The sequence below is a fragment of the Bubalus bubalis genome, chromosome 18 (assembly GCF_019923935.1).
Source record: "Bubalus bubalis isolate 160015118507 breed Murrah chromosome 18, NDDB_SH_1, whole genome shotgun sequence".
Classification (NCBI taxonomy): Eukaryota; Metazoa; Chordata; class Mammalia; order Artiodactyla; family Bovidae; genus Bubalus; species Bubalus bubalis.
In genome coordinates this window covers 2,167,398-2,181,007 of record NC_059174.1, presented here as the reverse complement: position 1 = coordinate 2,181,007, position 13,610 = coordinate 2,167,398, and the positions used below count along the sequence as shown (strand labels likewise).

At 58.3% G+C, this 13,610-nt stretch overlaps 2 protein-coding genes across 5 annotated transcripts in view; one reads left to right on the top strand and one right to left on the bottom strand.

Annotated features, from left to right (window-relative positions):
- Positions 1-1,058: 1,058 nt before the first annotated feature.
- On the top strand, positions 1,059-5,050 carry LDHD (lactate dehydrogenase D). Of its 2 annotated transcripts, none has more exons than XM_006063329.4 (11): positions 1,059-1,172; positions 1,648-1,760; positions 1,976-2,117; positions 2,318-2,459; positions 2,566-2,725; positions 3,173-3,372; positions 3,455-3,583; positions 3,664-3,791; positions 4,270-4,360; positions 4,439-4,550; positions 4,637-5,050. In XM_006063329.4, the coding sequence occupies exons 1-11, from the start codon at positions 1,101-1,103 to the stop codon at positions 4,800-4,802; spliced, it is 1,455 nt and encodes a 484-aa protein (XP_006063391.4). In that variant the 5' UTR covers positions 1,059-1,100; the 3' UTR covers positions 4,803-5,050. The 2 variants fall into 2 exon arrangements, 1 of the variants encoding a protein (XP_006063391.4); XR_006545966.2 differs by having other exon boundaries at positions 3,455-3,570; positions 4,637-4,778.
- A 3,699-nt stretch (positions 5,051-8,749) lies between these two features.
- ZNRF1 (zinc and ring finger 1) overlaps positions 8,750-13,610 on the bottom strand; it is an 86,019-nt gene continuing 81,158 nt past the window's right edge. Inside the window, exons 3-5 of one of the 3 annotated variants that reach the window (XM_044931142.2) lie at positions 12,324-12,429; positions 10,898-10,989; positions 8,750-9,972 (exon numbers count right to left, since the gene is read on the bottom strand). In XM_044931142.2, the coding sequence (XP_044787077.1) occupies positions 10,932-10,989; positions 12,324-12,429 (164 nt within the window). In that variant the 3' untranslated portion in view covers positions 8,750-9,972; positions 10,898-10,931. Of the gene's footprint in view, positions 10,032-10,897; positions 10,990-12,323; positions 12,430-13,610 lie in introns of all 3 variants that reach the window. The other 2 variants (XM_044931141.2, XM_006063326.4) reach the window with 2 other exon arrangements.

The following is a 13,610-nucleotide window of genomic DNA, read 5'->3' as shown; positions in this document are numbered from 1 at the left end:
CTATCCCATAGACGGCAGCCCACCAGGCTCTCCAGTCCCTGGGATTCTCCAGGCAAGAACACTGGAGTGGGTTGCCATTTCCTTCTCCAATGCATGAAAGTGAAAAGTGAAAGTGAAGTCGCTCAGTCGTGTCCAACCCTCAGCGACCCCATGGACTGCAGCCCACCAGGCTCCTCCATCCGTGGGATTTTCCAGGCAAGAGTACTGGAGTGGGGTGCCATTGCCTTCTCTGTGATTTGAACTAACCAACTGTAAAAGAGACTTTTTTTGATTTTTCTTTTTAAAATTTTTGGCAGTGTGACATGTGGGATCTTAGTTCCCTGACCAGGGGTTGAACCTGCATCCCCTGCACTGGAAACGGTGAGTCAGATAAGCCAGTTAAGCAACACATTGAAAGTGGACACATGGATTTATTTCAAATGTGGTTGAGGAGAAAGACCCAAGTAGGAGTTTGTATTCCTGGTTTGACTGGGAAGGAAAACAAAGACAAGAATAGCTTTATCTCAGTAATGTTACAACAGGTTTTTTTTTTTTTTTTTTTTTTTTCAGTTTCTGTAGAAGGAAAACCAAGCTTGGAATAGCTTCAAGAGCAGCAGCCACGTCACTCCCCAAGATCCTGGGATATGCCCAGTAGGAGAGTGGAGACAAGGGGATGCAACTGTCTTTTCCTTTACTTACCTGGTAAATTGCTGTTCATCCTTAGCACTCCTCTTCCAGGAAGTCTTCCTGGCTTGCCTTACTGCAATAGCCCACCCCATCCCCCAAGAGCCTTCCTACGCTTTCCTTCTCAGAGACCCATCAAGGCTTACTCTGTGACACTGGAGCTGGGTCTTGTGGGATGAGAAAGCTCAAGGGTATTTGCCAAGCCCCTGAGCCTGGCTGGAGCCCTGGGTACTCGGACCACAAGAAATCATTGCATAATCTTAAATTAGGTAGTGGCTGCTGTTCCGTCTCCCTTTGGTTCAGTAAACCTCACCTCTCCTTCAAGAAGCACTGACTAAGCAGGGTCTGGCAGGGCCACCTTAAGGCTGTACCACCTTAAGCAGCTCCGCCCCCAGCACAACCAATAGCCCGGGGTGGTAACTGGCGACTGCACAGCTATGGCCATCCTGCTCCGGCCTGCAACTTGGGGACTGTTCTCCTGGAGGGGCTACTGCTCCAGGGGGACGCAGGTGGGTAGGAGGGGAGGAGCCCCTTAGAGGGTGGGGGGCCTGGCTCCATGCTGCCCCAGCATCCGGAGATCTCCTGGGGAGGATCGCTGGGCTCACCCCATGTCAGATGTGGGTGTTGAGTGAAGGGGGCTGAAGCCCCTGTGTCTACCATGAGGGGGGCTGGGGGGTTTCAACTCCAGAGTGCCCCTTTGGGGCTCCGGAACACACACACATTTTGAAAGAATGCATGGGAGGCAGGAAGCTGGTTCTAGGCCAGGTCCTGTCATGGATTCGATGGCTTCTTTTCCCCGACCGTAAAATGGGAAGAAATACCCAAGAAGGGCTCCAAGAGCCCTAGGAGGCCCCTGCCAACGTGGGGCAGGGCTGTGGGTGCCTCTGTTCACAGGCAATGGAAGCCCCACCCCTCCCCTCCCACCAGACAGGTGGCCCCAGATATCTTTGAGTGACCCTGCCAACGTGCGTTTCTCTCCTGCAGGGCAGACTCAGCACGGGCTTTGTGGAGGCTCTGAAGGCAGTTGTGGGGAGCCCCCACGTGTCTACAGCGGCTGTGGTCCGAGAGCAGCATGGGCACGATGAGTCCATGCACAGGTGGGTCCCACCTCCACATCAGAACCCCCGGGGAGTGAGGGTCCTGGGGTGTCTTCGGCACCCTTTTGGGCGCTCTGGCATTCTCCACCTCTCCTCTGTGCCCCCAGAAGGGTGTTCTCTACCCACTGCGCAGCCTCAGGCCCTGCAATACCTACAAACATGAGCAGTACCTGAAGGTACCACACACCCCTACACTGCTGAGGGTCTGGTTGCAGGTGCCAACCTCCGGACGCCGTGGTGTGGCCCCAGAATGTGGAGCAGGTCAGCCGGCTGGCAGCCCTGTGCTATGGCCAAGGCGTGCCCATCATCCCCTTCGGCACAGGCACCGGGCTGGAGGGTGGAGTCTGCGCGGTCCAGGTATGAGCTGCGGCTGGCCTCCTCCGCGGGCCAGGCTCTCCCGTCACATTTGTCACATGGGCGGCGGCCTCCTCCACCACGCTCAGCACCCCTTACCAGCCATCCTGGAGCTCCGGTCCGCCTGCTGGGAGGTTGGCCACGAGCTGAGGTCCTCCTGGAGGAAGACCTAGGGCAGCCATTCTTTGCATGCCTCCCGCCAGGGTGGCGTCTGTATCAACCTGACCCGTATGGACCGAATCTTGGAGCTGAATCCTGAAGACTTCTCTGTGGTGGTAGAACCCGGCGTGACCCGCAAAGCTCTCAACACCCACCTGCGGGACCGCGGCCTCTGGTTCCCTGTGGGTAGGCTGGGGCATTTCCCCGGGCCTGGCGGGCTCCCTGGGGGCGGGGTGTTTCTGAGGCTCGGTGGGACCCCTCTGCGGGCACCAAGCTGCCCTCTGCCCTCCAGACCCAGGTGCAGACGCCTCTCTCTGTGGTATGGCGGCCACTGGAGCCTCGGGCACCAACTCTGTGCGCTACGGCACCATGCGCGACAACGTGCTGAACCTGGAGGTGGTGCTGCCCAGCGGGCAGCGGCTGCACACCGCAGGCCCCGGCCGGCGCTACCGGTGAGTGCCGTCTCTCGGCCGCGGCCCCCGGGAGACAGGAGACTGTCCTGTGGGACCAAGCTGGTAGTCCAGTGGTGGGGGTAGTGCCGGGAAAGGCAGGGCTTCCCTGGTGGCTCAAGCTCAGAGAATCCGCCTGCGAGGCAGGAGCCCCAGGAGCCGCAGGTTCCATCCCTGGGCGGGGAAGATCCCCAGAGGAGGGCACGGCAGCCCCTTCCAGGGTTCTGGCCTGGAGGATCCCAGGGACAGAGGAGCCTTGTCTACGGAGTCGCAGAAAGCGGGACAGGACTGAAGCGACTTAGCAGGCGCGTAGGGGAGCGGCTGCCTGGGGGGTAGTCTGCACCGAGGGCGGTCAGCCCAGACCTCGGGCTCTGCTCCCTCCTGGCCTCTAGCCAGAGATCCGGCGGCATGTGGCCTGGACGCTCACCTGCCTTGTGTCTCCGGGCCCAGGAAGAGCGCAGCCGGCTACAACCTCACTGGGCTCTTTGTGGGCTCCGAGGGAACGCTGGGCCTCATCACAGCCGCCACTCTGCGCCTGCACCCTGTCCCTGAGGCCACTGTGGCCGCCACCTGTGCCTTCCCCACCGTGCAGGCGGCGGTGGACAGCACCGTACACATCCTTCAGGCTGCAGTACCTGTGGCCCGCATTGGTGAGCAGTCCAGGTGGGCTCCCCGGGGGAGGCCCCCTTTAAAGGCCAGGCTTCACCTCACCTGGCCTCTCCTTGGCCCCAGAGTTCCTAGATGAGGTCATGATGGATGCCTGCAACAGGCACAGCAAGCTGAACTGCTGCGTGGCACCCACGCTCTTCCTCGAGTTCCACGGCTCCGAGCAGGCGCTGGCAGAGCAGGTGCAGCGCACAGGTGTGCTGGGGTGCTGTGGGCAAGGGGCACAGGCTGCCCCCAGAGTAGAGCTTGGTGTAACTCCCCCCCGTCCCCCACAGAGGAGATCATCCGTCATAACGGAGGCTCCCACTTCTCCTGGGCCAAGGAGGCGGAGGAGCGCAGCCGCCTCTGGGCAGCCCGGCACAACGCCTGGTATGCAAGCCTGGCCCTGCGGCCGGGCTGCAAGGTGAGCGGGCTGGGATGCAGGTGGGAGCCTTTCCTCGGCCTGGCACCCTATCATCCAGGGCGGCCAGCTAAGGCCCTGGCGGGCAAGACTGCCACATCCTTGGGAGGGAGCCCCTTCCTTGAGCCAGGCCCTGGGTTCAGGGACCGAGCAGTGGCAGCACGGTGCCCTTAGAAGTTTCAACACAGAAGGCAGACTGGAAGAGGTGGTGAAGGGGGAGGTGGTAGCCTATGGGAAGGGGAGGCAGGGCCCCAGGTAGCCAGTGCTGGGGGACCTGATCGGGGGTAGGGAGCAGGCTGGGAGCCCTGGGAGCCTATGTGGGCCAGTTTTCTTGTTCCCCAGGGGAAACTGAGGCTTAGAGACGGAGTGGACACATGCATGTGAGAGGCCGAGCTCCCTGAGCCCATCTGTAGCCTTGACCCCTTACCTCCTGGGCATGCTGGGTGAGGGGGTTATTGCTCACGGAGCTGCCCCAACTCAGGGCTATTCTACCGACGTGTGTGTGCCCATCTCCCGGCTGCCGGAGATCCTGGTGCAGACCAAAGAGGACCTGGAGGCCTGGAGACTCACAGGTTCCGCCAGCCCCCTGTGGGCGCGTGGGGCAGGGTGGGGCGGGGCCAGGGCCACAGCTCTGTCCTCTGGGCCCTCAGGAGCCATCGTCGGGCACGTGGGCGACGGGAATTTCCACTGCATCCTGCTGGTAGACCCCGAGGACCCTGAGGAGCTCCTCAGGGTCCAGGCCTTTGCAGAGCAGCTGGGCAGGTAAGGGCAAAGCGGGAGGCAGGGCAGGAAGGCGGTGGCGGGGGCTAGGGGTGTCCCACTGAGGGTCCCTTCCGCTTGCCTCCCAGGCGCGCACTGGCGCTCCATGGCACGTGCACCGGGGAACATGGCATTGGGCTGGGCAAGCGGCAGCTGCTGCCCGAGGAAGTGGGCGCGGTGGGCATGGAGACCATGCGGCAGATCAAGGCCACGCTGGACCCCCAAGGCCTCATGAACCCAGGCAAGGTGCTGTGAGGGGCTCTGGGCACCTGGCCCACAAGCCCTCACAGAGTGGCACCTCCCGTTCTGGAGCCTGTTTTCAAGCCCCCAGACTCTGCAGGGGTCTTCACCAGCTGGAAAGGTCTTCACCTGTCTTTTTAAACGAACCTGAAACCAGGGGGAGGAGAGAGAAGCTTGAACAGGCCTCCGGCTTCTCCCCAGCTCTCTTGCTGTCCTCAGGAGCCTTTGCTTCAATAAAATTGCTGGGGGTCATTCCCAGTGAAGCAGCTTCCTCTCTGCTCTGACACAGCCGGGCCTGGGGCGGGGGAGAGGCACCATGGGTCACCCCAAAGACTAGGTCCACTCCCCTCCTCGGCCTCCACAGCACAGGACAGGAGAACAAAAGCTGGGGACGCAGCACCCATAGCCCAGCCCCATCTGCCTGGTGAGGGGAACGCCCTTTGCTGGTGGGGAAGGGAAATTCTGCTCCATGTTCTCAATCCCGCGCCCTCCCCCACACCCAAATAAACCTGAGCCCCACTTGCAACTGTCTGGAGATGAGCAAGCTGCACCTGTGAATGGCCTCCTGTGCCTGCCCACCCCACCTCCTCCAGGTTCTCTGTCCTTCGGCCCGTGATGCCCTCATCCCTCACCCGGCCCCTGCTCTTTGACCTGTTGCAGCCTGAGGAGGGGATGGTGCTCAGGCTGCAGGAGGAAGGTCACTTCAGGGGACCCAGGTCCCTGTCCCAGTTGCTCTGCCCATGAGAACCCCAGAACCTGAGGACTAAACCATGGCCATCCTCACTTACCATAGACTCCCCCCTCTGAGCCCCCAAACTGGGCCCTAGAACATTCTGATCATGTCCTTCAAGTGGCTGCTACCAATCACTAGAAATGGAAGTGATTTTCCTGGTCCCACAACTGTCCACGGTGTGGTATGTTTCTCTACCAGCTTTCTTGACTCTCATGTCAGGCTCTGTCCCACCGAGGCCTGCCCCAGGCTTGGTCACAATTTCTAGCCAGAACTCCTCGTCCAGGGTGCCTGGCAGTCGTTCCCCCTAAGCCCATGCGAGGGCGCCTGACACCACAAAGCTCAGACACCAGTTATCGCCTGGGGTGTCTGCTCCCCTCGCAGGGACTTACAGCTCTCAGCTCTGGGCCCCCCGTTTTCCAGGGTCCAGCAGATGCCTGGAGCCCAGGAAACAGATCTCCAAGCCCCCACCCACCTGCAGGTCCCAGGAGCCTCTGGTGGAGGCCCACCTCCCTCCCTGGTGGCCTTGGCCCTCAGGAAAGAGGCTGAGCAAGGGGTGCAGGGGAGCCAGCATCACCCCCCAACTCACTTCACTCCCATCCTCCTAAGACCCCGCTGAGCTCCTTTCCTGACTCCACCCCATCACCCATCAACTGTTCAGGCCCCCAGAGGCAGCCGCTCTGAGACAAGCTTTGTTCAGATTCCTCTGGTAACACCAGGCTGAGCCCTGAGTTCGCTCTACTGTGACATTTCTGTCCCTTGGATGTAACAGGGGTAGTGTGGGGCAAGTTTCATGTCCCCGCCCCCGCCACCACCCAGTAAAGGAAACAGGAACACTAACATGGACTCACCGGTGCCTCCCCTCCACGCAGGCTGCCTGCCACCAGCAGTCCTCCAGGGTGGCATTCTGCAGGGCCAAGGCTCCTCCCTGGTGTGCCACCCCACCACCCAGCGCCTGGCAACTAGTAGGTGCTCAGCGAATGGCCATTTCCCCAAAATTCTTTATAAGGAGAAGCTCCAAACAAGCAGGAGAGTTGAAAGAACAAATACACCGTTCACTGAAGATTCAACAGTGAATATTCTTACCTGGCTTGCTTCGTGTGTGTATTGTTGGGAAATCATTTGGAATTGTTACAAATTTTTTCACATCATTCACCTATACAATTCAGCATGTTTCCTAGGAATAAGGACCTAAAAACCTTGACATATTAAATGGCTACTGTGCATGCTAACTTGCTTCAGTCATGTCTGACTCTTTGTGACCCCACGGACTATAACCTGCCAGGCTTCTCTATGGGATTCTCCAGGCAAGAATACTGGAGTAGGTTGCCATGCCCTCCTCCAGGGGATTTTCCTGACTCAGGGATTGAACCTGTCTCTTATTATGTCTCCTACATCAGTAGGCGGGTTCTTTACCTCCAGCCCCGCCTGGGACTACTAGACGACTAGTTTTAGTGAGGTGCCCTTTGCGCAGGAAGCCACCCTCTCCAAGTGTGCAGTCCACTTGGCAATCCTCCAATAGCAACCCACTCCAGTATTCCTGCCTGGAAAATCTTATGGACAGAGGAGCCTGGCAGGGTACAGTTCATGGGGTCGCAAAGAGTCAGACATAACTTAGCGGTTAAACAGCCAAGTGTCCTGAGCCAGCAGAGAGAGTGGGTGGAACCCGCCTCCCAGTTCCTGCCAATTCCCCCCGCCCTCAGAAAGGCAGAGCTAGGGAGAACCGTTTGGCTGGAGGATGACAGACACCAGTTCCATCTGGGAAGCCAGGACAACCCCATCCCACCCCCGTCCAGGAGCTGGCAATCTGGGGCTAAAGTCAGAGGACACGGCCACCAGCAGAGGGCTGTAGTGAGCCGGGTGGGAGTGAAGTCCCTGGGGGTGGGATAAACACCAGCACAGGAGCCTGGAATAGTACCCGGGGCGTGGGCTCCAGCCCTCCTCTCACCCGGCTCACCCAGGGTGCCGCCAAGGCTGCCAGGTCTAAGCCACCGAGGTGGGCACATGGGTCCCCTCTGCCTGCAGGCCTAGGGGTCAGGCAAGGAGACATTCAGGGCCACCTTTGCTGGAGGAATTAAATATAGAACAGGGAGACACAGTTGCCAGGCAGAAGCAGGAGGTGCTGTGAATAGAACAGTGCTCTCTGTGGTGACAAAGCCATGAGAGAGCCTGCTATGCATGTGCCAAGGCTTCCGGGCAGATTCTCTGACCCTCACGGTGACCTCTGAGCTGTGACTTTGTTCCCACTTCACATGTGGGGCATCTGAGGTTTAGATGGGAGTCCTTTCCCAACATGGTTCTGCCAGGCAGAGACGCCCCATACAGACAGTTGAGAGCCCAGGCTCCTGCCACCACAGCAACTGCAGGTTTCCGGGGTCACCACCCCACCAGCTTGGAGCCAAACTCCTCTTGAGTTTTTCTCTGGAACGCTGGACATGCTGGGGCCTTGGCTCACAGCTGCCCACCAGCCTGTAATACACAGAGCAGGTGCTTCAGCAAGCGTCCGACAGAACATGACTGCAGGGCCTTGGTGGGGTCAGAGCCCACCCGCGGGGGGCTGGAGTCCGGCAGAGCATGTGTCCCCCTCCTGAGCTGCCCTCGCAGGCCCTGCAGTGACTCTTCGGGAGCGGGTCTGGTGCAGAGACACAGGCCAGGTGGGCACTGGCACCCACTGCCCTACGTTTCCCACCCTGCCCAAGGTGTGCCAACTCTGGTGAGCCCCGAGTGGCTGGTTCTAATTCAAGGGCTCTGAGGGCTCTGAGCTGGCTCAGCTCCAAAGCAGGGCCTCTTTCTGGGCCTCAATGAAGCATGCCCGTGAGTCAGCATGGAGACTCGGCCGGAGCAACAGGAAGGGCAGGGTGCAGAATGAGGAGCCAAGGATGGTGGTGGTGGGGTAATGCCTGGAAGAACGCGAGTCCCTACAGCCTCCCCGGGCTGCAAGATCCTTGCCCAGCAGATTTTTCCAGAAAAGTTCTGTCACGACCACGCCACAGGTGACGCCAGATAGATTCCATGGGGCTTGAGCGGGTTTGTAAACCTGCGGGACTCCAGCCTGCCCTGCCCTGTTCCCTCACCCATGAATCCCCGCTGAGAACCGTGTCACACACTCGTAGCCCCGACACTAGCCTGAAGGAAGGCTAAGGCAGGTGGGCGAGAGACAGGGACGGAGACCTTCAATGCTCACTTCTTGGTTGTGTAATGATACTTGATTAAAATGAAGTCACACAGTGCATCTTTTATTAGACATTATTTTAATACCATATCAAAACACCTTGACTAATGAAGAAAGCCTTTTCCCCCAGCTTTGAACATTTTTTTAAACATTTTATAAGGTTTTTTTTTGTTTTGGATTTTAATATATAAATACAGAAACCTATCTTGCCGGAACTGATGTCACGCATGAACATCAACAGCTAAAATGTTCTCAAACAGAATGCCTGAAAACAGGGGCAGCTGTACACATCCTTTTAGTCTCTTGTTTGTCTAAGTTTTCTGGAAAAAAGAAAAGAAAATACACAGGGGTCTAGGAAAAACGTTCAGGCATTTTTGCAGGACACTTGTGATTGTTAAATCCTCTGAACTGACCAGAACCAGGAGGGAAGTGGGAAGGAGAAATGGGAAGAAGGGGGAGAAGGTCCTGATGGGCTCGTTTTTGGCAACAAAGTCAAGATATCCGGGTCCCCAGGGGAGAAAAGTGCAAAATCAAGCCAGAAAAATGGGGGGAAAAATCAAACAAACAAAAAAACCAAGGCAGAGTGGCTGATGGAGAGGCCGCTGGATGCCGGGCACAGGAGGGCTGTGAGCTCGCTCCACGCCCTTGGGACTTGAGTGGCAAGAACCCGGCTCTGTTCGTTTGTCACTGAGTGGGTTCTGGCCGGGCAGCAGACAGCGATCTGTAAACATCACGAGGGAAAACACCAGTCGACACTAGACTTTTTGCTTTTTTTATAATTTTTTTTTTTTTTGTAAACACTTTAGAGACAGACCCACAATGCCTTTCAAAGGTGAAAAAGAAAATGCCCTTTCCCTCCTGGGATGAGGATGAGGGGAAGGATAGCGGGTGATTCTTTCTTCTCTCAAACTGGCTCTCATCCAATCTGGTGTCCTCAGGGAGAAAGGGGGGCCATTCTCTGGAAGTCAGTGCAGGAGGGCGCCCTGTTCCCACTGCTGTCCCCAGCTCAGCTCTGCCCCAGTGTCCGAAGCCTCCTCTCAGGAACGGGGCCCTGGCTGTCCCTGTGGGGACCGGAAGATGTCAGTCGCGCTTGGTGGGCCCGAGGCCGGCCATGTGCGTCCTGTGGAGGCCGGGCTGGGGCGCCCCCCGAACCGGACGTCATGCTGGGAATCTGGACTCGCAGCTGGTGCCAGGCTCCATGCCCTCTGCCTCCTTCTTCCCCTCGCGTTTTCTTCACCCCACGTCCTCAGTTTTTGAGGTGAAGGTAAAAAGAGCAAGTGTCCCTGAATAGTTTGACATCGTCAGCTGTTCTGGGGGTTTACTTGGGATAAATGAAACAAACCTAACAAAGAACAAAAGAAAACAAAAAAACGAGAGAAAGAGGGAGACGAAGAGAGAACGAGAAAGAAAGGAAAGAGGCCACTGAACCCCTGGGTGTGAGATGAGGTAGGTTTTGGTTCCTCTGGGGGTGTTGTCTGTTTGGCCGAAGGGACAGGTAGGATGGGGACAGGAGAGGACATTCAGCAGTAAAGCAAGGTGCCCGAGGGAGACACGGGCTACACAATGGTTACAGGGTGGGAAATGCCCACCGGCTGATGGGCACTCCCCTTTCTGGGGAGGAAGCTGGCTGGGCTGGTCTGCAGTGCAGTCAGGGACCTGGGCTGTGGTGGCGGGGCCCCAAGTCTGGCCTGGAGGCCCCCGACTCATCTGGAGGGGGGTGAGGGAGGTGGCCAAAGGAGGCAAGAACCTGGTGAGCTGACTGCAACAAGGGCTGCAGGGACAATGCGCGGTCCTGTTCAATGACCATCATGTCCACATGGGGGTGCAAGCGAGATGTCCCCATCCCCAAAGAAGCAGGACCCCCCACCCCCCACCCGGATGAGGACCTGCTCCACAGCCCAGAGAGCACAAGGCACAGGCTCCCCCCAACCCAGCACTTTCTGAGGCTCCTGCTGAACCTTCTCAGGGAGATTTGCCCTCAACGTCTGGATCACACTGGTCTTTCCCCAACTCCACCTCCACCCGTCCAGATTCTTCTGAATGACCATGCAAGAGTGGACTCTCAGGCTTCCCAGGAACCACTCCCACCCCACAGAAGCACTGCTGCTTAGACCCTCTTCCCCCGACCCCTTTCAGTGGGGAGGCGGGGGTTTGTGAGGGCAGCTCAGCAACGCCCTCCCCACTCCAGGCCCCCAGTCACTGGCTCACCATTGAGAGGAGTCAGCAAGCGAGCCCAGCAGGGTCAGTCCGCAGGGTGTTCTGGACAAGATCTGTTCACTTCAAACCACGAGTCTATGCAACTGAAGGGGGAGACGGCAAGGGGGGCGCGTCACTGGCCGAGCAGCTGCTCCTCAGGGCCGGGTCTCCGAGTAGGATTCCTACGTCTCACCCGCGAGGACCCGACACCCACTGCTACTGGCGGGAAGGAGCAGGGCACTCAGGTGGGTGCTGGCTCAGCCGGAAGACCCGTGCCATAAGGTGGGGTGGCGTGGGCCTAGGCCCACAGGAAGAGGGGAGAGCGGCCTAGAGAGGGATGAGGCCTCGGGGGCGTGGAGTCCGGGAAGACGGCACAACTACCAGAGAGATGGCGAGTGTGGGGGGCTGCGAGGGGCGGCCAGGCGACCGTCTCCAAGGCTTGAAGGGCGAGGAAGGCTGGGCAGCGCCCTGAGCGGTCTGTCTCCTGAGGCTCCCTCCCTGGCGGTGACTTCTCAGGAGACCCCACTGCTCTGCCCGGCTGTGGCGGGCAGCCAGCAGCCAGCCCTCCCGGGAGAAGGTGGCCAGGGGGGGAAGTCAGGAGCGCCAGGCAAAGGCCGGCAGTGAAGTCCTGGGGTCACAGAAAGGGCTGTCCGAGCCTGTCTTTTCGAAACAGGTACCAGACTGGCTATTTGCATAAGTCTCCCCCAGAGCTAGAGTCCCGTCCCCAGTTCTGGTCAGCGCCTGCCGGGACGCTGGCGGCCTGGCGCTGGGCCCGGCTCCCCGGCCCTCACTCGCGCCCTCCCAGCAGCAGCCGCATCCGCGTGCGGCCTGTGGCCGGCGGCCCCAGTCAGGCTTCAGGAAAGCCTGCGTCATGAAGCGCTCCGGGACCCGAGGGGCCGAGAGCAGTGGTGGCCACGGGTGGCACGGGGCGGCCTCCCGTCCTGAGTGAGGCGTCTTCTTTCCAATTGGAAACAAGACCCAGGCTCGAGCTGGAGCCCGAGGACGAATCTCGGCCCTGTTAATTATGGAGGTGCCAGCCCCACAGGTAATGAATATTACCGCCCGCGGGGCCTCTGGGGGCGAGGGGCGGGGCCTGGGAGGAGCCTCCAGGGCCCCGATGGGGTGGGGCCTGGGGCCGAGGAGCAGGGCGGGGCAGCCAGCACCTCCCTCCGTGCAGACCCCGCGGCACAGACCAGTCTCGGCACACTGCGGAGCAGGGGGGCTCAAGGAGACGCACATAGACCCAACCTTCCAGGGGGCCAGGGATCCACAGGCTTCCCCGGCTCTGCGCCCCGCACGTCCAGACGTCCCTGCCTGCTGGCCTCTGCCTCGACCCTGTTCAGGGTCCTTGTGACGGCTAGCTCTTTCCTCCCACCACAGGGAAGGAGCCCTCTGGGGTCTGGGTGTGGCAGAGCTGGGCCTGCCAGCTCCCTCATACCTTTTGTGATAAATGCACAGGCAGGGCAGCCTGGCTATCGTGTCCCCCTGAAGCAGCTCCTCCAGGCAGATCACACACTCACCCGCGTCTTTAGTCAGCACGTCATCTGCAGAGAGGGGACAGCGGGAGAGGACGGGGGTCAGTCACCAGCTGGCAGGGGTCTGAGGGCCGGTTGGGACGGCGTGGGCCGCCTGAGTGGGTGAAAGCCTGAGGTGGACCTTGACATGAAGGTCCTCACTGCAGACACCAGACATGTAAACCACACGCCAACTATCTGAGGACAAAATGGGATTAATCACCAAATATGCAGCCCAGGAGACAGCGGATGAAAATGGACGGGAGAGTGAGACACAGGGAGCTGGGCAGCACAAGACAAATTGGCTCCCTGGACAGACTTTCCCTCTAAACATACACACAGGCCAGGACACTGATTTCTGGCTTGGGGAAAAAAAAATGGTGATGAAGAGAGTTGTACTAGGCAAGAATGAGAGGGAAAAACAGGCACTCTAGCCAATAGAAGTGCACGCAGGATTATTCACAACAGCGGGTGGGAAATGTCCACTAGCTGATGGAGAAATGAACCATCAATGAACCATGCGTGCGTTGTGGACCCACACAATGGAGTATCGCTGAGCCAGGAAAGGTGAAGGGCTGATGCGGGCTGCAACATGGACGCACCTCGACAACATGGTGTGAGTGAAAGAAGCTAGACGGAAAAGGCTGTACGATTCCCTTCATGCGAAATGTCCAGAAGAGGAAAATTTAGAGACAGAAAGTTAGGTCAGGGGGCACCGGAGAGTGAGTGCTTCATGAGTAAGGGATTTTCCTTTTTCTTGTGGTAACATGAGATGTACCCTCCTGATAAAAATGTAAGAGTACAGTACACTACTGCTTATAGGCATCATGTTGCAGAGCAGACCTTGAGACTTATTCATCTTACGTAACTGAAATTTTCTACCTGTTGAATAGCAGTTGCCTGTTTCGCTCTCCTCTGCCATCTACCCTTTGCTCTCCAGTTCTATGGAGTTGACTGTTGACTCCTTTAGATCCTTCATTTAAGTGGAATCATACAACGAGGTCCTTCTGGGGTGATGAAATGTTTGCAACTAGACAGAGATGGTGGTTGCATAACGTTGTGAATGTCCTAAATGCTACAACACTGTTACTTGTGTGTTAAACACATTTTAATTAAATAAGGGAAAATCTTTTGCCACCTCATGCAAAGAGTTGACTCATTGGAAAAGACTCTCATGCTGGGAGGGATTGGGGGCAGGAGGAGAAGGGGAC